A 20,559-nucleotide genomic window follows, 5' to 3' on the forward strand; every position below is an offset into this window, starting at 1 on the left:
AGACTGAATTGCTATAATTTTATGATATAACTTTAACAGATAAGGAGTTGCTTTGTATGGATGAGCAAAGAAACTGGCTTCTTGGGATAGAATCTACTCTTGGTGAAAATGCTAGGAAGATTGTTGAAATGATAAAAAAGATTTAGAATATTACATAAACTTAGTTGATAAAGTGGTGGGCAGGATTTGAGGGGATTGACTCAAATTTTGAAAGAAGTTCTGTGGGTAAAATGCTTTCAAACAGCATTGCATGCTACAGAGAAATCATTTGTGAAAAGAAGAGTCAATTGGCATGGCAGACTTCATTGCTGTCTTATTTTAAGTCCTCTTTAGCATATTAAAGTCCTTTTGGAAACCTCCCTTTTTCCTTACCTCCCCTAACTCCCAAATATATAATCAGTCATCCTCAAAACCCCAGGGCAGCAGCTCTTTTTGCCCACAGGTCCTGTCCCCATGCTTTAATAAAATCACCTTTTTCAAAAATGAAAACAAAAATCACCTTTTTCGCACCATTAAAAAAAAAAAAAAGATACTGCCGCAGTCATCCCAACCTTCAGCAACCATCACCCTGATCAGTTAGCAGGACATCAACATGGAGGCAACACCCTCCACCAGCAAAAAGATTGTGACTCACTGAAAACGCATATGATAGCATTTTTTTTTAGCAATAAAGTATTTTTAATTAAGATATATACATTGTTTTTTAAGACATGATACTTTTGCACACTTAATAGACTACAGTATAGTGTAAACATAACTTATATGCACTGGGAAACCAAACAATTCATTTGACTCACTTTATTGTGAAGTTTGCTTTATTGTGGTGGTCTGGAACCAAACCTGCAATGTCTCCAAATTATGCCTTTATAAGTCTTTGCACTCCTTTTAGAACTTATTTCTAAGTATTTTATTCTTGTTGATGTTATGAGTGGGATTGTTTTCTTAATTTTATTTTTGCGATTGACCACCATTAGTATACAGACGTAAAACTGATTTTTGCATATGGATCATATATCCTTTGACATTGATGAACCTGTTTATTTGTTCTAGTATTTGGGGTGTGTGTGTGTGTGTGTGTTCTTTAGGATTTTCTACATGGAGGATGTTTCTGTCTAGAGGAGTTTACCAATATTCCAACTCCTTTTACCCCTGCTCATTTAGTTGTCATTACCCTTACAACTGTCAGTCTTCATACTTACCAATTGTTAAACACCAGGCCTTCAGTTCCTCCAATACTATTCTAAATCCTCACTATTCTGCTTAGACTACTCAGCTCTCAGCAGCTATGTGTCTTCCTTCATATTTCACAAAGGAAATTAATGTTATAACCACAGACATCATTTACTGTGAATGAAATGATGCTTAAATTTCAGATCCCTTCACTCAGGAGCCCCTTCTAAGGTTCTCAGAGGGCCCCTAGCAATAGTAAGGTGGCCTAATTGTAATTGGTTAAAATTCTTTCTTTTTCCACTCTGATTTCCCCTTTCATAAACTTACGATGTTGGTGTGCCATTAGAGTAGTCACAAATATTTTGGGGGTCTGAGTAAGGGAAAATTGAGTTGGGAATACACTATTAAAGCTGCCATTTGGAAAGACATTTTAGAATGCTTCAATAATACAATCAAGACATCGGGGCACCTGGGTGGCTCAGTCGGTTAAGCATCTACCTTTGGCTTGGGTCATGATCCCAGGGTCCTGGGATCTAATCCCACATCAGGCTCCTTGCTTGGCAGGGAGCCTACTTCTCCCTCTGCCTGCCGCTCCCCTCCTGCTTGTTCTCCCTCTCTCTCTCTGACAAATAAATAAATAAAATCTTTAAAAAAAAAAAAAAAGCAAGACATCACAGACTAAAAATCTGTATGTGTGTGAATTTTAAAAAATTAATGGAATAAAAACAAAGATCAAGTTAAGCATAGAAATTATTCTCACATAAAAATTGTAACTTTTTTCAGATTATATTACAGGTGAATTCATTAAGAGAAAGATTTTTTCAACAAAAGCTCTTGGATTATTTCATAATCCATTCAATGAAGTGGAGTTAATTATCCAAACACATTGAAGAAAGATTTAAGCGTCTGCCAATTTACAAAAGCTACTATCACTGAATACAACATAAAAATCATACCATTTCAAGGACATCTAAGATAAATTGGCTTATGAGCCTCCTCATTTCAAAGACAATTTAAGCCTAGTCATTTTCTGAAAACACTTGAAATGTTCCTAATCTTATAATCATATAAAAAAATTTGATAAGTTTTTTCCAAATTGGACAACGTATAATATTTACAATGTTATCAGTAATGAACCATAAAGCTGAAAGAATCTTTCAAAACTACCAATAATAAAAAACTAATGGCCATGCTAGATGAAAGGCTATATAATTTTTATATTTTCTCCACATAAAGTATTATATAAAATGGTTCTCATATGGACAAGTGGTTGTAGAACATGTAGACAAAAATTGCAAATAGGGTGTCTGGGTGGCTCAGTTGGTTAAGCCTCTGACTCTTGGTTTCGGCTCAGGTCATGATCTCAGAGTTGTGATATCAAGCCCCAAGTTGGGTTCTGTACTCAGCACGGAGTCTGCTCTAGATTCTTTCCCTCTCCCCCCCACCCCTCCCCACCACTCAAGCATGGTGCACATGCTTGCTGTCTAAAAATAAATAAATAAAATCTTCAAAAAATAAAAGGTATTGTAGAGCTGTTACTTATTAGGAAGTTATATTATTTTCCTGTATTTTGTGAAATTGGTGGAATTCACCAACTTTAAAATTTTTATTTGTAATGATTTTTCTCATTCTATGGATAATTACACACTTTTAACCTAATTTTGTAGACACCATTTTTTTTTTTTTTTTTTTTTTTTTTTAGAGAATAGGAGAGAGAGAGTGGGGGTGCAGAGGGAGAGGGAGAGAGAATCTTAAGTAGGCTCCACACCTAGCGTGGGGCCAGAGGTGGGGCTCAGTCTCACAACCCTGAGATCATGACCTGAGCCTAAATCAAGAGTCAGTCACTTAACCAACTAAGCCACCCAGGTGCCTCATGTAGACATCATTCTTATATTCTTTTTTTCAAGGAAGCTCTCCTCCCACTCACCACTAATCATATAAGATTTAGACCCCATAGAACATGGATCTGCTCTTGGCTAACAAGCTTGAATTTTCTGTTTCCAGCCTTTCTCCCTACAGAAGCACTTGAATCCACATCCAGTCTTTTTTTCTGTTAAATATTCTTGTAAGCCCTGATTCCCATGCACACGGCTTACTCTAGGAGCTGCCTTACACCAAACCATTAGCCCCTTGACCTTGGCTTAGTTCATAGCTCTTGTCTCCGTCTTACCAGTTTCTGGTTCTACATTCAGACTTCCCATTCTCACTTTTGGCCCCCTTGATTAAGTGATCTATTTGGACTCCTCCTCTGCTTTTTGAAATTAACATCTCTCTTAGCTCCCAGCTCCGCAGGCTGATAGAGGCATCTCCTGTGGCTTCTCATCACTCAGGTGGACCTTAGTTACCAATAGAATGACACCACCCATTTTCCTGACAAAGGCTAATCTTTCAGCCTCTGCCCTACCTCTGTCCTTTCTAGGACTTTGCACAAGAAATTGACTGCATCTTTTTTCTGTTTTTATTTAGCCTCTGACTGTACTTGTATTGTTACTTAGCTGTGTGCACACTTAGGTGTCTCCTGTCTTAACAAACCATTCTACTCTGCATTTTCCTCTTTCTCCTCTTGCCACTTAAGTCAAGGTTCTTGATTGCTGGTATCACCTAACTGTTTTGTCACTCCTGCTTTGTTGCTCTGTTCTTTCCTACCTAATGCCTCTCTCTGAGATCACCAGAGGCCTCCTTAATACCAGATACAGTGCACTCTGTTCAGCCTTTATCTGAAGGCTTAAACACTGACCACTACTTTTTTGTTTAAATTCTCTTATTTCCTGGACTTCAGATATTAATTCTTTAGGTTCTTCTTCTCTTTTACTCCCTCGTCTTTTTTGAGAGATTCTTTTCTGTTTTAGTCACATAAAACATTAGTGTTATCCAGTGTCTTATCCTCAGTACTTCTCACTTATTCATTCCTCCAACTGGGTGATCTATTATTTTTACTCATTCATTCATCAGTATTTGTTGAGTATATATTATGTGGTAGGTACTGTGCTAGGTGCTTGGGAAACTGTGTTGAATAAGACAGATATAGTCTCTGCATTATAGATTTAGTCCATTCAGGAAGATAATTATTAACCAAATAATTATAATTCCATGGCTTCAGTCATCATTTTTTGCTAATAACTACGAGATCTATGACTGAATCTTTTTTATTAGGTAAATTATAGCCAGGACATCTGAAGTAATAAAATCACTGAGATTGCGGAAAATCTGTGATTACTTTTTTTTTTTAAAGATTTTATTTATTTATTTGAGACAGAGAGAATGAGAGAGACAGAGAGCACATGAGAGGGGGGAGGGTCAGAGGGAGAAGCAGGCTCCCTGCCGAGCAGGGAGCCCGATGCGGGATTCGATCCAGGGACTCCAGGATCATGACCTGAGCCGAAGGCAGTTGCTTAACCAACTGAGCCACCCAGGCGCCCAATTTGTGATTACTTTTGAACTGTGACATTTCATGAAGCAAGAGCACTAGATCAATCACTTTAAAAGGTATTCTTTATCACCCCAGGTTTTATACAGCCTGGAGAACCATGGTATGTAGCAAGAATACTGTCTAAGAATCTGAGATTTTCATTTTGGCTCTGTGATTAAGTCACTTTGACCTAATTTTCTTCACTAAGTATTTACTGTTGAATGAATTTAAAACATTAATTGAATTAATGTGTATGAAAAAGTTAGCTGTCTTTCTTTATAGTTAAAATAATGGAAATGAGTTGGGGTGACCATATACCTCAGTTTTCCTAGGATAGTTCCAGTTTATATCTGTCATCTCAGCAAAATACAAATAGCACCTCCTTTTACATTCAAAATTGTCTCCATTTAGACAGAAGATTATATGGTCATTCTCAAACCATTTTTCAAAGAAAACCATTTTTTCAAAGAAATATTTGTTATAATGCTTGCTATTTTTACAATTCCTAACTTTTTAAACTATTTTACAGTCAAAGATTGGTGGAGTACAGATATTTCTGGAATACAACTCTTTCATTACTTACTTTTACTAAAAGAGAGCTAACCAGTATTAAAAATGAAGTATATGATAATTTTCAAAACTGGACTTCACTGAAAGGAGAAGTTTTTCTACAAATTAAATCCATAAGTGAAACAGCCTTGACAGGTTTGTTGTGTATATTTAGAATGTAATCATCTTTTTTTTTGCTATATGGTACATTATAAGTAATGAAATAATCCTTCATTTTATGTGATGGAACTTATGATCCACTTTTAAATTTGTTGTTGGTTGGTAAACTAGCTGACCATTATGACTTATTTGAACCCTAAAATTCAATAATTATAGGCTGATCTAAAATAAACCATGATACATCTATCTTGAGCTGTGACCAGAAGTCTGTTTATTACTGTTAAATGTGCCAATTTGTATTTTAAAACTTTTTCTTCTGTTCATGATTTAGTATTTCATATCGGATCGGCCTTTCCTCAGATAACTGATAAATTCTGGACAGAATAACTACTTAAAAACACTGGAGAGTGACCAAAACCAAGCACATAACAGAGGGAATGTAAAATGTTGAAAGAATGCATATTACTAAGTGAAAGATGCCAATCTGAAAAGGCTACATACTATATGATTCTAACTAAATGACATTCTGCAAAGGGTAAAACTATAGATATAGTAAAGAAATATGTTTTTGCCAATGTGGGAGGGGAAGAATAGGTTGAGCATGGAAGATTCTTAGAGCAATGAAAATACTTTGTATGATACTATAATGGTGGATACATGTCATTATACATTTGTTAAAACCCATAGAATGTAAACACCAAGAGTGAATCCTAATATAAACTAAGGATTTGGGGGCAAATATGATGTGTGAGTGTAGGTTCATTGATTATAAGAAATGTCCCACTCTGGTGCAGGATTTTGATGATGGAAGAGGCTATGCATGTGTGAAGACAGAATTTATATGGAAATTCTCTGTACTTTCTGCTTAATTTTACTATGAACCTAAAACTGACATATTTTTTTTAAAGGCTATGAATTTTTTTTAGTTAAAAGAAGAGAATGGAACTGGGTGAATTCCCTGGGGTTTGGTTTCCATTTTTGTTTGTTTGTTTAAGGCTATTAGGTTGAGAGCAGGGTACAGTGTGTTCCATGCAGGGAAGCTAAAACTCTGATATAAATCTATAGTCTTTTGGATTGAAGATTGGAGGACATAGATTAAGGCAGCCTCTGAGAAAGAATATTCCAGAAAAGAGGTGATCAGAGAGGAAGAGCTCAGAGTTTGCATATAAGCTCTTTCCAAATCTTTGGCCTATTCCTGAAATACATGTACACAGGGAAGACTTGAAATAACCCATCAAAGGCCAAAATAATTGATATTTTCGCTGCTGCTTACCCAAGGGGAGACATATTTTACAGTTTGAGTTCAGCCAAGTTAACTGCTTGTTAAAATAAAACAATGTCAAAATCACTACCCTTTAGAGGAACATAACAGAATTCAGGGTCTCCATAACATAAAATCCCCAATGTTCAGGATACAACCCCAAATTTCTTGGTATGGGAAGAAACAGGAAAACATGGCCCATACTCAAGAGATTAGTCAGCGGAGACCAACCCTGAGTTGATCCAGATGATAGAAATAACTAACCAGGATTTCAAATTAGCTGTTAACTATGTTTAATGACATAAAGAAAATAAGCTAGTAATGAGTGAAAAGACAGAATATCTCAGCAGAAAACTATTAAAAATTGGATATTCAAGAATGGAAAAATACAGTATCTGAAATAAAAATTTACTGGATAGACTTCTATAGCATATTGTGATTATAGAAAAAAGAACCAGTGAATTTAAGATAGATCAATAGAAATTATTCATTTTGAAGAACAGAGATAAACATTGAAAAAAAATGAACAGAACCTCAGGGCCCTTAGGATGGATTAAAATATACCATAAGTGATAAATATGGGTAAGAAAAAAGACTTTTTTCCTTTGAATTTAAAAAAAAAATGTATATTCTTATTTAAAGTAGGAATTATATGTGGGTTTTATAAAGTATGTTGATTTAACTTATGACAGCTAGAACATAAAGGATGGAGAGAAGGAGTAAATAAACCCAAATAGTTGTACTCTTTTTGTATTTTATGTGATATGATGCAATATATATATGTAGACTAAAAATGATATATAACTCATAAAGCAACCACTAAAAAAAAAATACAAAAAGACAAAGCTAAAAAGATAATAAATAAACTAAAAAGTAACTCTTTTAAAAGTATCCAAACAGTGGAGAATTAATGTCACCTGTCTCTAAGATTTATATGCATAATGGCATATGGATCATCAGTAGATCACTGGAACAAAATAGCCAGGTAAATGATCCTATTTGTATGATTATTTCACTTTTGACAAATGTGCCAAAACAATCCAATGGGAGAAAGAAAGTCTTTCAACAAATTGTAATAGAATAACTAAATACCCATATGGGAAAATATACCTCAACTCCTTCATTACATTGTACATGAAATTAATTCAAGATAAATCATAAAACTAAATATAAAAGCTAAAACTATCAAAGAAGAAATAGAGCAAAATGTCTTCATGAATTGGTAGTAAATGAAGGTTTATTGGATAGGGCATAGAAGTAAGAAAAATACCAAAAATTGATGTGTTAGACTTTATCAAAATTAAAAACTTCTGTTCATCAAAAGATGCTGTTAAGAAAATGAATAGGTAAGCCACAGACAGAAAAAATACCTAAAAAAAAAAAAAATGTGATGAAGAACTGCTGTCCAGCCTACATAAAGAACACCAACAAGTCAGTAACAAAAGGACAAAAAATCCAATCAAAAATGGCCAAAAGCAGACACTTTACAAGGAAACACATACAAATGACCAATAAGGACATGAAAAAGTGTTCAACGTTATTGGTCAAAAGGGAAATGCAAATGTCAATAGTACATACCCACCAAATTGGTTAAAATGAAAAAGATTTAAAACAGTGGATGTTGGTGAGGAAGGAAAGCAACTGGAACTCTTACGCAAACAGGTGAGAGTATAAAATGTTATAGCCACTTTGAAAAAAGATCTGACAGGTATTTTTTATAAAACTATACACATATCCAATGATCCTTGAAATTCTTCTCTTTGGTATTGATGCCCCCCTGCAAGTAAAAACATATGTCCACACATTTATCCTAAAGAAGTGTTCCTTGTGGCAGGCTTGTAGCCTTAAATAAGGGAAGAAAATTAATGTTCTTAGAGTTTAAATATATTTATTAATATATAACTAATATAAAATATATATATATTTTAATATATTTCTATATATAGATTTAGACCCACATGCATAGGCTGAACTGATTTTTTATGGTATGGTATTCCATTTATTTATTTTTTCTTTTTTTATATATTTTTAAATTTAAATTCAATTAATTAACATATAATGTATTATTGGTTTCAGAGGTAAAGGTCAGTGATTCATCAGTCTTATATAATACCCAGTGCTCATTACATCACATGCCCTCTTTAATGTCCATCACCCAGTTATCCCATCCCTCCATCCCCATCCCTGCCAGCAATCCTCAGGTTGTTTCCTATGATTAAGAGTCTCTTTTGGTTTGTCTCCTTCTCTGGGTTCATCTTGTTTTATTTTTTCTTCTCTTCCCCTATGATCCTCTGTTTTGTTTCTTAAATTCCACATATCAGTGAGATCATATGATAATTATCTTTCTCTGATTGACTTATTTCACTTATCATAATACCCTCTAGTTCTATCCATGTCATTGCAAATGACAAGATTTCATTTCTTTGATGGCTGAATAGTATTCTACTGTATATGTGTATATATATATATATGTGTGTGTGTGTGTGTGTGTGTGTGTATATGTATACACACACACCACATCTTTTTTATCCATTCATCTGTCGATGGACATCTCAGCTCTTTCCATAGTTTGGCTATTGTGGACATTGCTGCTATAAACATTGGGGTGCACATGCCCCTTTTGATCACTACATTTGTATCTTTGGGGTAAATACCCAGTAGTGCAATTGCTGGGTCATAGGCTAGCTCTATTTTCAACTTTTTGAGGAACCTCCATACTGTTTTCCAGAGTGGCTACACCAGCTTGCATTCCCATTAACAGTGTAGGGAGGGTTCCCCTTTCTCCGCATCCGCGCCAACATCTGTCGTTTCCTAACTTAATTTTAGCCATTCTGACCAGTGTGAGATGGTATCTCATTGTGGTTTTGATTTGTATTTCCTTAATGCCAAGTGATGTTGAGCATTTTTTCATGTGTCTGTTGGCCAGCTGGAGAAATGTCTGTTCATGTCTTCTGCCCATTTCTTGACTGGATTATTTGTTCTTTGGGTGTTGAGTTTGATAAGTTCTTTATAGATTTTGGATACTAGCCCTTTATTTGATAAATATATTTATTAATATAAATATATTAAATATATTTATATGTATAAATTTAGATCCACATAAGTATGCTAAACTGATTTTTGACAAAGGTAAGCAAGCAGTTCAGTGGAGGAAGGATAGCCTAGCCGCCCCCCCTTTTTTTAACAGATTGAAAGTAGTAACAGAGACAGTGGAGTAACTGGAGTAATTACTAGAGTAATTGGTTATCCATAGGCAAAAAAAAAAAAAAAGAACGCTTGACCAAAACCGTTCACCTTATACAAAAATTAATTCAAAATGGATCATAGATCTAAAGGAAACTAGAAAACTAGAAAATCTTTAGGACCTAATATTCTCAGACTTGAACTAAAAGCATGATACATAAAAGGAAAACTTGATAAATAGAACCTCAACAAAATTAAGTTTTGCTCTGTGAAAGACCCTGTTAAGAGGATGAAAAGGCAAGTTACAGATTAGGAGAAAATATTTGTGGACCACACAAAGGACTTTTATCTAGAATACATGAAAAGTCTCAAAACTCTACGTTTTAAATAAACAGACTCATTAGGAAATGGGCAAATTATATCAGCAAAAATTTCATCAAAGAGGATATGCAGATGGAAAAAGGCACATGAAAAATTGTTTAACATCATTAGCCAATTAGGGAAATGAAAATTATAACATTATGAAATGAAATACGCATCTATTAGAATGTCTAAAATTGTAGAGGTTTCCTAAAAACATAATAACCTAAAATAATTTTAAGTCCATGTGGCTGAGCTAACAGGACTAAGAAGAACAGAAGAATCTTATCAAGATTTTATATAATCAATCAGAAATTGATTATATAAGATTAATACTAATAATTGTACTTACATTAGCTAACGTTATATAATACTTAGTCTAGATCTAAAAACCTATATTAGCTATAAACTTTGACAATATTACAGGCATTTTACATGATAAATACTTTTTTTTTTTTTAAAATACCAGCTTTTGGGGCGCCTGGGTGGCTCAGATGGTTAAGCGTCTGCCTTCGGCTCAGGTCATGATCCCAGGGTCCTGGGATCGAGTCCCGCATCGGGCTCCCTGCTCGGCAGGGAGCCTGCTTCTCCCTCTGCCTCTCTCTCTCTCTCTGTCTCTCATGAATAAATAAATAAAATCTTAAAAAAATAAAAAAATAAAAAAATAAAATAAAATAAAATAAAATACCAGCTTTTATTTGTGATCTACATGGATATATCCTTATGGGGTGAGTTGATTGTGCATGGCATAGTTCTTCAATTGAAAAGTTGATACAAAAACATGAAACATTTTTATTAAAATAACCTCCTAATTCATAATCCTAATTCCTTTATCCTAACATAATTGTTTTCATTTTCCCACTTTATCTTCTAGTCCAACACATGCTCATTTATTTTTGGCATATTGTAATCACAATCTAAATGCTAATTTATATTCTAAAATGTAGTGTTATTGGCTGAATTTTGTCACTCCCCCAAATTCATATATTGAAGTCCCAATCCCTGAGAATATAACTATATTTGGAGTCAGGGTCCTTAAAGAAATAAATTTAAGTAGGTGGGCTCTAATCTAATATGATTGGTGTTTCTAAAAAAAAAAAAAAAAGAGGAAATTTGGAAACAGACACAGACAGAGGGAAGAGTCTTGAAGACACAGGAAGAAGATGGCCATTTACAAGCCAAGAAGAAAGGCCTGGAAGAGATCCATCCTTCGTGGCCCTCAGAAGATACCAACCCAGCTGATTCCTTGATCTCAGATTTTTTAGCCTCCAGAACTGTGAAAAAAGCAATCTCTGTTGCTTAAGCTACCCAGTCTGTGGTACTTTGTTACAGCAGCCCTAACAAATTAATAAATATCATGAACCACGTAAACATTGCACAATATTGTTCAAGATACTTTAAAAGATTTGCACATTAAAATTTAGGTTTAAAATCAAAGTCCAAAACAGAAACAGTATTCCTAGAAAAGGCATTGTTTAATATTTTCTTGCTGACAAAGTATGTTAATTATTGAATAGCAGATATGAGTGAAATATTTCTTACCCCTCTAATGAGTGGCTTTCTCTTTATGTAATCAAGACTTTTAAGTTCAAATGTTCATAGATTAAGTTTTCTTAAACCAGAGCACACCTATTTTAATAAGAGAAATTTCAGGAAAAGATATTTTTAGTGTAGAATCACCACACTAAAGGTAGAATATTTTAAGTGTATAATTAATTTGCTTCCATTCTCAAAGTAACTTGATTGAATAGCTCTTGAACTTTTAAAATCCAAGTTCTGAATTAGGTTTAGAAACGTAGTCCACATTTTTCATAAAATTGAAGAAATTGGGGATAGAATAGGCCTATTTGCTTATCCTATTAAAACACACATTGCTTATGTGTTTTTTTTGCCTTATCTAGTCTGACATTAAATAATCTGGGGCTCAAAATGCTTGCCTATGAAGTGAAGGTAAGGTAAGACAAAAAAAATACTCAGGATATTCAACTAGTATATCAGAAACTATTTAGAAGTTTTGCTCGATAATGACTTTACTCATTTGGTAACTATCTGTTGAGCTCCTGTTATTTCTAGGACATCATTGGTAATAATTATGGGTGGAATAAAAATTAAGATATTATCTCTGACCTAAAATAACTTATGGTCTAATAGTAGATCATACATATACATATGATCAGTGCAGTAAAAATGGTGTAAATTGGAGCAAGTTCTAGGAAGATGTAAGGCACTTCCAGATTGGGTCAGAAAAGATTTCCAGGCCGTGGTAGCATGTGGGCAGCGGCAGGCCAAATGAATGAGGTTAGGAGGACCTTCTCCATGGGGGTGCTGAGACAGGGAAAACACAAGGTGGGTACAATGACCAGAATAGGTTAACCTGGTGGAGATCATAACTTCTGAACTCCAAATTGGGACACATGACTGACAGATACGAAGTTGTAGAATGATGAGTGTAGGATTGAATATTTGACAGTAGGATTGCCAAACAAGAAGGGATGCGTAATTTGCCAAAGGTGAGTTAATTCTCTCCTAATTCATTGAGTTTACTCTCCTAATTCCATGACAGAAACCCAGCTCCTGTTAGTTTGGAAATCTTGCTGTACTTCTCCATGTGTTAGAATATATTTCACAAATAAATTTGTATTGCAGATTCTTATTCTTTTAATGTCAGAAAGTCATGTTGACATGAGTAGTTATTTTAGAGACAGATAGTAGCGTACACTTACAGAGTCAGCCTGCTAACCTAAGCAGTATCATGCTGGCAAATGAAAAATAGGTGACAGCATGTGCAGGCTCCTCTGCAGTGTCATTCTGACTTAAACATAGACAGATATGATTAGGATACGAAACAATTTATTCAGCACAAGTAGCCACCTTTATGGATACAGAAATACCCAAGACTCTTTAGGCGTGAAGAAAAACCGCAACCTCCATATTTTTGAAAACTCTCTTCTTTTAAAATTTTATGCACTAGTGTGTTATCTGTTTTCTTGTACAAATGGGTACATATCCATAAGTATTTAGAAGCATATAGTTATTCCTAGGAAAAAGATTTCCATGTAAAGTAATCATTGGAATATAGTAGAACCTTACTTATTTGGTCTCTGTCAGTTTATCCAGGTTTTCCTTTTTTTAAAAAAAGATTTTATTTACTTGAGACAGAGAGCATGAGTGGGGTGAGGGGCAGAGGGAGAAGCAGACTCGCCATTGAGCAGGGAACCCAATGTGGGGCTCGATCCTAGGACGCCAGGATCATGACCTGAGCTGAAGGTAGACGCTTAACTGACTGAGCCACCCAGGCGCCCCACCAGGTTTTCCATTTTGAGCAATAATTAAAAGTGAAGAAGACACTAGACCCCTTGTGCTCATGCCCTAGATCTGTCTTAAAGGTCATGTTTTCTTCCAGACATACTCTTCACCCACAGAAAGACATTTTGCTTTTCTCTCCTTGGACCCCATTGGTAATCCTGTTCATCACCATCCTTTAAGGCATGTGCTCTTCCCTGTGCTCTGTCTAGCCTACCACTTTACTTCTCCTGTAACGACTTACCAGCCATATTGCCTCTGCTGCCATGTCCGTTTTATGGATCTCTGATTCTGGTTTTCATTCGCCCCTGTGGCTGCTATTTCTGCTGTGGTGGCTCCAAGTCCAAGACAAACTCCTCTGATACCCAGTCACGTGCTAAACCCATCACATGGCCCAGGATAAGCTAACCAAGGAAGGGGATTCCAAGTGAACGATCTGAAAAAGCAGACTATCCAGATTTGCACGTAGATCATATCCTCATCAATTCAAATTAATTGTGGTTGTACAAAGTTTATGGTATTTTGTCATTATTGTTTGGTTCTTTAAATGTTTTAATACTGGTTTAAGACAGTAGTGCTGAAGAGACTGATTAAGGGAGAGCTTGATAATTATTCTGAAGGATAATATGCTCCATGCATTTCTCACAAAATTATATAAAATTAGCACATTTAAATACACATAATGCTATGAAGGCATATTTTTATTAAGCTTAATCTAAGTAGATAGAATAAGGACAAGTGATTGCTATAATGAAATTCTGGTCTCATTTTGAGGCCACAGAGTATTATTAGAATCATTAAGGTATATTAACTAATATTTTCTGCCCATAAATTTATTAGTTTTAGACACTGCATCATTTTATTCCTCTCCATCCCTACTGCCTTTCTTCATAATTTGTATAGAATGTACCCTAATTACTCTCCTAGAAATGCCACCCAACCAGCTCATGCTAGCACATTTAAATTTACTTTTCTGAATCATGTTGTCAAGAAAACAATTTAATTTCAATAAAACTCAGAACATTATGCAGATATTGTGTTCATTTATGTGAATATTTGAAAAGCAAGATGGATTGCCATTTAATACAATTTAAAGGCTAAACTACTAAAAGTTTTCATACATCATTTAGCAATATAATTGTTTTTCTTATTTTTTCAGAATAACTACTAAATTTAAATTTTTTTGGTTAGGTGTCATTATGCTGACACAGAAGTCATCTTAACTCTCAACTATTAATTTTCTAAAAGGAAATAATCATTCTATGGGGAAATGATTTATGATTCAATTTTGTCTATTTGTAAACTTTACATTTTCCTTACAGAAATAGAGATACTAAAGAAAAGTTTGACAGTGTCCCAGAGAAATAAGATATGCCTTGAAGAGGAAATGAAAAATCTGAAATTGTTGTCAGATGCAGCCATGTTGAGGTCTCAGCAGATTCAGACATCCAAACAACAGGAAGTAAACTTGCAAACCAGATGCCATGACTTGCAAAAAGAAGTACTAGGTAAAAGAGAATTATTTTTTGCTGCTGTTAGCAACTAGCCATAATAAAATCTTGCTTTAATTAGTTTGTGTTACAAATATGCCTGATTATTAGTGACTATGTCAATAACTGTGTCTGTGATCAATGTTTACTATCTTCCCTTCCCATTCTGCTATTTAGAGTGATGAGACTTAAGTGAATATACTCTTTCATTTTCCCAAATGAAAATATTAAAAATTGTGTTTTGGGCACCTTGGGCAAAGTTTTAAAAATTTCTACCTCAGATGAATTAAGTGTCTTGGCACTAAGGCTATGGAATTTGTACTTTTCCCTAGAGGCAGTAGGAATCGTTGAAAATTGGTAATCTGGAGAATGATATAATACAAGCAGTGTTTTAGCAAAAATGAGCTATTAGCAGTGATTGGAGGTGTTCCAAACATCAAGCAATTGGATCCAAGTAGCCATTTAGAAACTATCTTTGCTGGTAACCCAGGCCTAGACTAATTGTAAGAAACTGAAGTAGAAAGGGAACTAACATATTTTAGGTCCTAATGTGCACTGTATTTAAATTACTTCTGTCAATTCCCACAGTGACCATGAAAAACAGGTATAATTATCCCATCTTGCAGAGGAGAGAAAATAGCCTAGAAAGGTTAACATGCCTGTTTTCACATAGCTGGTAAATGGCAGGGAGTGAAAGCAAACCTAGTCAGATTGCAGGACTCATGCTTGTCCCAGTATGTTTCCTTGGTCCTCTTTATGGCCACAATGGGAAAGCTAAGACAGAATCAGGATTGAGCAGACTACTCAGGACTAGGGAGATAAACACCTGACTGAGTAGCCAGGGAGAGAAGGAAGTCACAGATGACTTCTGAACCTCTTTTCTTGGGAGTGGGAACATACCACAGACTAGGAAATCTGGAAAGAAACTGGTATTGGAATGGAAAATAGGATTCATTACACGAACTTGGAGCAGATACCAGACATTTTAATTTTCCCTTCTGTGGATTGCCTATTTATAGATTTTGCCAATTTTCTATTGCGTTACTGGAATTTTCCTTGATAATTTTTAAAAAAAGTTTATAAGTATAGTAATTATTTATATTCTTTTTTTTCTAACATATAATTTGTTGACTTTTTATGGTAAATTTCACCATATCAAAGTTTTTCATTTTGTTATGATCAAATTACTGTCTTTTATTATTTTGGGTTAGTTTTGGTTAAAATAGTGCCTCTCATCCTTAAATTGCACAGATAGTCTCCTGAGTTTTCCTACATTTAAGTCATTAATACATGTAAGATTTATTTTTTATATGGTGTGAGATGTGGGGATCTAGTTTTATTCTTTCCAAATGGATAACCAGTTGTATCAGTATTATGTATTAAATAATCCATCCTTTCCACTGAATAGAACTATCATCTGTCATATGTTAAAATTTTATGTATGCTAGCATTGATTACTATGTTCTGTCTTCTGTTCCACTGATTTATTTAATATACCACTGATACATATTCATTTGAATATAGTGATGTAATAGCATATTCTCAAAGCTGGTAAGTCTTTTCTCTCTCCGCTGTTCTTTTTAAATATATATTTGGAGGAGTTACTCTTTCATTTGAACTTTTTAAGATCTTTTATTTACTTCTAATCCAAAGACTCTAAATAGGTACCTAGTAAAGTTTTTCTCTACATATTCATAAGCAGTTATTCTTCCACATAAACATTAAGGTAATTCATTTAATTCTAATCCTAACAGGGATTCTAGCTGGAATTGCATTATATTTATATAGTAAATTTTGGAGAATTGACATTTTAGTGGTAGTAAGTCTTTTTAATATTATCAAAGTCTTCTCATTCAAGAATATAATGTCCTTTCATTTCTTTAAATTTGTTTTCAAATGATTTCATAGTTTGTTTTTTTTTTTAAAGATTTTATTTATTTATTTGAGAGAGAGAGAGAATGAGAGAGAGCACATGAGAGGGGGGAGGGTCAGAGGGAGAAGCAGACTCCCTGCCGAGCAGGGAGCCCGATATGGGACTCGATCCCGGGACTCCAGGATCATGACCTGAGCCGAAGGCAGTCGCTTAACCAACTGAGCCACCCAGGCGCCCCTGATTTCATAGTTTTATTTGAATATGTTTCTTTGTCATTCTTGTTAAGTTTATGACTATCATGGTTTTGCATCTACTATAAATGGACTATTTTCTCTATTTCAGCTTCTTGATATTTGTTTTTTTGTTTTTGTTTTTGGATTTTTTTGGTGCAAAAAAGTGTTTTTATTATAGTACAGGGACAGGACCATGGGCAGAAAGAGCTGCACTGGGATTGTGAGGACTAACGGGTTATATACCCTTTAGTTAGTGGGAGTTAGGGATAGTCTCTAAGGAATTTGTGCATGTTAAAAGTAAGGTCTCCAGGATCTTGGAGGGCTAGCTATTATTAAGATAAGGTTGCTTTTAGTCTTCAATGAAACATCAACAGTACGGCAGCCATGAATTCCTTGAGGAATGTCACACTCTGCATGCCTCGGATTTATCAGTGACCTGCAAGTTGTAAGGAGACTATTTTAGCTGCATTTCTCTTGCCTTTGTTCTCCTCATCATTTATCCCCTGAACAGTTTTGATTTAAATTTTTAAGGTTGCTGAGGGTGAAAGGTTTTATCTTCTGTAACTTTTCCCTGATGAATAGGGGCATAGAGATGTCCCTACCTCAGGGTCAACATTAGTCAGTTGGGGATGTAGGTGTTATGAAAGGCAGAGACAGCTGAATCCAAGGTAGACAACATATATGAAATCTCCTTGAGTAGAAAGGGTCATCTGTCAGCTTGATCTTATGACAGTGAAGGAGTCTTGGCACCAGGTGGAGAAACATTGGGAAAAAACAGCAAAACGTGATTAAAATTATTATGAGAAAAAGAAGCCCAATAAAGAGACCTTTGATAGTTGGCTAAAATCCTCCTCCAGTCCAAGAATTTATCCAATCTTGAAAGGAAAGGGAGGGATTGTTTAAAATGCCAATTTTAATATTTATATCTTTTAGCAATTCTGTTACATTTTTGTGATAATCTGTAATATATACATAGCATTCTGTTTTTATGATGGCACGTGTTCACCCTGTGCAGCAGTTAAAATATCTAATGCCATTTTATTTTGGAGAACTGCTTTATGAATGAGTTATTTCAGTGTTTAATAATGTAATGCTATTTTGAGAGTCACTTAAGGCCTTAATTGTGGAGCAGGTGGTGTTAGCCATCATATAGACTGTTTTGTTTAGCAAGCAATCAGATAACAAGAGGCACTTTTATGGAAACAAAAGAAAAATATAAGTTCGTGGTTGGAGCAAATTACAAACCCAGTGTCTGAGTCTCCAGTACTGCCAGAGAGATTTCCAGATCGCCGGTTTGAAGCATCCTCAGACAGACTGGGATCAGGCCATGGGAATCAGATGAATTTTTCTGGTTTGTAATTTAAATGTCTCTGGTGATCCTTTTGAATGGCCCATAGTGCCACAGGCACAAAGATTGTCTATACATGAGTTTTGTGGCGGTTTCTTTGAAGCTACCCTCAAGTTGCCCAGCATCAGTTTTCAGGGCTTTAGGAAGAAGAGCAGTTTTAATTAAGAGGATGGAAGAAGATTGGAAATCTTGGTATTTGTTGATAGAATAAAGAAAGACTATTGGTTTTTGTGTATTTGTCTTATATCTATCGACTTTATAAAATCCTCATATTAATTCTAGTAGTTTTTTACTAGTATCTCTTGGATTTTCTACAGTTATATCACCTGCTCCAACACCCCTGAAAAAGAGTTCATCTATTTTTTCCAGGGTTTATATCTGTTATTTTATTTTCTTGTCTTGTTCATATCTTTTTAAGTTCATTTGAACTGAGACTGTGTTAAATAATAATGATGACATTGAGCATCCACATCTACTTCCTGATTTTAATTGAAATTATTTGGTGTTTTGTCACTTGGGATTATATTTGATGTTTTTGGTAAATATTTATTTTTAATTAACCGTTTTACTTCTATTCCAATTTTACTTAGATGTTTTATGTGAAATGCTTTTGGATTTTGTTAAATGCCTTTCAGCATCTATTGATATAATAGTATTTTTTCCCCTTTAACCAACTGGTAAAATGGATTAGTATTATTGAATTCCCTGAATTTCTTTGGTCTCTTGGATTAAGCCCTACATCATTTACTTTTTAAATATATCATTTCCTACATGGTTATATTTTATTTATAAATTTGGTACATGTATATTAATAAGTGAGATTGGTTTATAAATGTTTCTTTATTAGGGGGCACTAATTTTATCAGAGTTTTGCCTTAAAATTAAGTGAATATCATAAGTGCTCTTATTTTTAAATATTTCCTCTATCTGTGGCTAGGCCTGGTTTCTGATTTTTAATCTTATCTATTTTTGCTTTATCTTTTATTATTTATCAAGCTTGCGAAGCCTTTGTTTTTTTAGTCTTTTCAAAGAACTAGCCTTTGTATTTTTTTTATGCTTTCCATTACTTTTATTTTCCATAACATTAACTTTTTGCTTCTATATTTATTAATTTCCTATCCCTAGTTTCTTTTTGTTTTATTTGTATGTTTTTATTTTTCAGACTTCTGAAGGGAGTACTTAGTTCTTTTATTTCTCATCCTTTTTTGTTTAATAATAGAGACAGTTAAGGGAATAAGTTTTCCCTTGAGTAAAATTTTCTCTGTCATATTTTTAATATGAATTATTCTCCTTTTCAGTGCTATCTAAATACTCTAATTTCTCATTTTTTTCTTTGGTGAAAGGGTTATCTAGGAATATATTTCTTAATTTCTCAATAGTTAATTATTTGGGGAAGGAGTTACTTATTATTTATTTAATGTGGGGGTATTCTGACTAAATGTGACTTATAATACCTTTTTGAATTTGTTAAGCTTTCCTTTATGTTGTGTACATGATCAGTGTTATAAATGTTCCTTAGAAATACAAAATGTAATTCTCAGCTTGATGGATATAAGTGTATCTCAGCTAAGTGTAAGATTCTTGGGTTCTTTCCTCTCAGTAGACTATAGATGCTCTGACTTCTAGCTTTTAGTAATGCAAATGAGAAGTCTACTGTAGCTCTGATCCTTTTTCCTTTAGAGGTAACTCATTCTTTTTCCTGAAAGCTTTTGTTAGATTTTTCTTTCTCTGGTTTATTCTCTTTTTTCCATTGGGCCTCAGTTGGATCACTCATAATCCTTGGTTCATGACACATATGTACTGGCTGGGACTTCATATATAATCTTGAATAGAAGAGTAATAGTGGGCATCCTTGTCTCATTCACAGTTTTACAGAAATACACTGCAGAATAACTTTTGGGTTTAAGCAGAAATGATAATGAATGTAAAATATCTAAAGAATGACATTAAAAACACTATATATCAAAACTCGTGGGATACAGCCAAAGAGGTGTTTTGAGGGAGATGTATAGCTTTAAATAGTCATATAAGAAGGAAAGAACAAACTCAAAGAATGTAGAACAAAAAATAATAAAAATAAGAGCAGCAGTCAGTGAGGTAGAAAACAAAGAGATGGTAAAGATGATCAGCAAAATAAAGCATTGATATTTTTTTAAACCAACAAAGTAGACCTTTGGCTGTTTGGTCAGAAGATGAGAGAAAACACAAATGAAAAATATAAGCAATGAAAGAGGGGCAATGACTACAGATAAAGAGTAAA

At 34.3% G+C, this 20,559-nt stretch overlaps 1 protein-coding gene across 1 annotated transcript in view; it reads left to right on the forward strand.

Annotated features, from left to right (window-relative positions):
- The window catches only part of LEKR1 (leucine, glutamate and lysine rich 1), a 177,859-nt gene that overhangs the window by 75,155 nt on the left and 82,145 nt on the right, over positions 1–20,559 (forward strand). The window contains exons 5-6 of the mRNA XM_034997690.1: positions 5,109–5,284; positions 14,678–14,863. Of these exons, the coding sequence (XP_034853581.1) occupies positions 5,109–5,284; positions 14,678–14,863 (362 nt within the window). The remainder of the gene's footprint in view (positions 1–5,108; positions 5,285–14,677; positions 14,864–20,559) is intronic.

The sequence above is a fragment of the Mirounga leonina genome, unplaced genomic scaffold (genome assembly GCF_011800145.1).
Source record: "Mirounga leonina isolate KUSES-001 unplaced genomic scaffold, KU_Mleo_1.0 Mir_115, whole genome shotgun sequence".
Lineage (NCBI taxonomy): Eukaryota > Metazoa > Chordata > Mammalia > Carnivora > Phocidae > Mirounga > Mirounga leonina.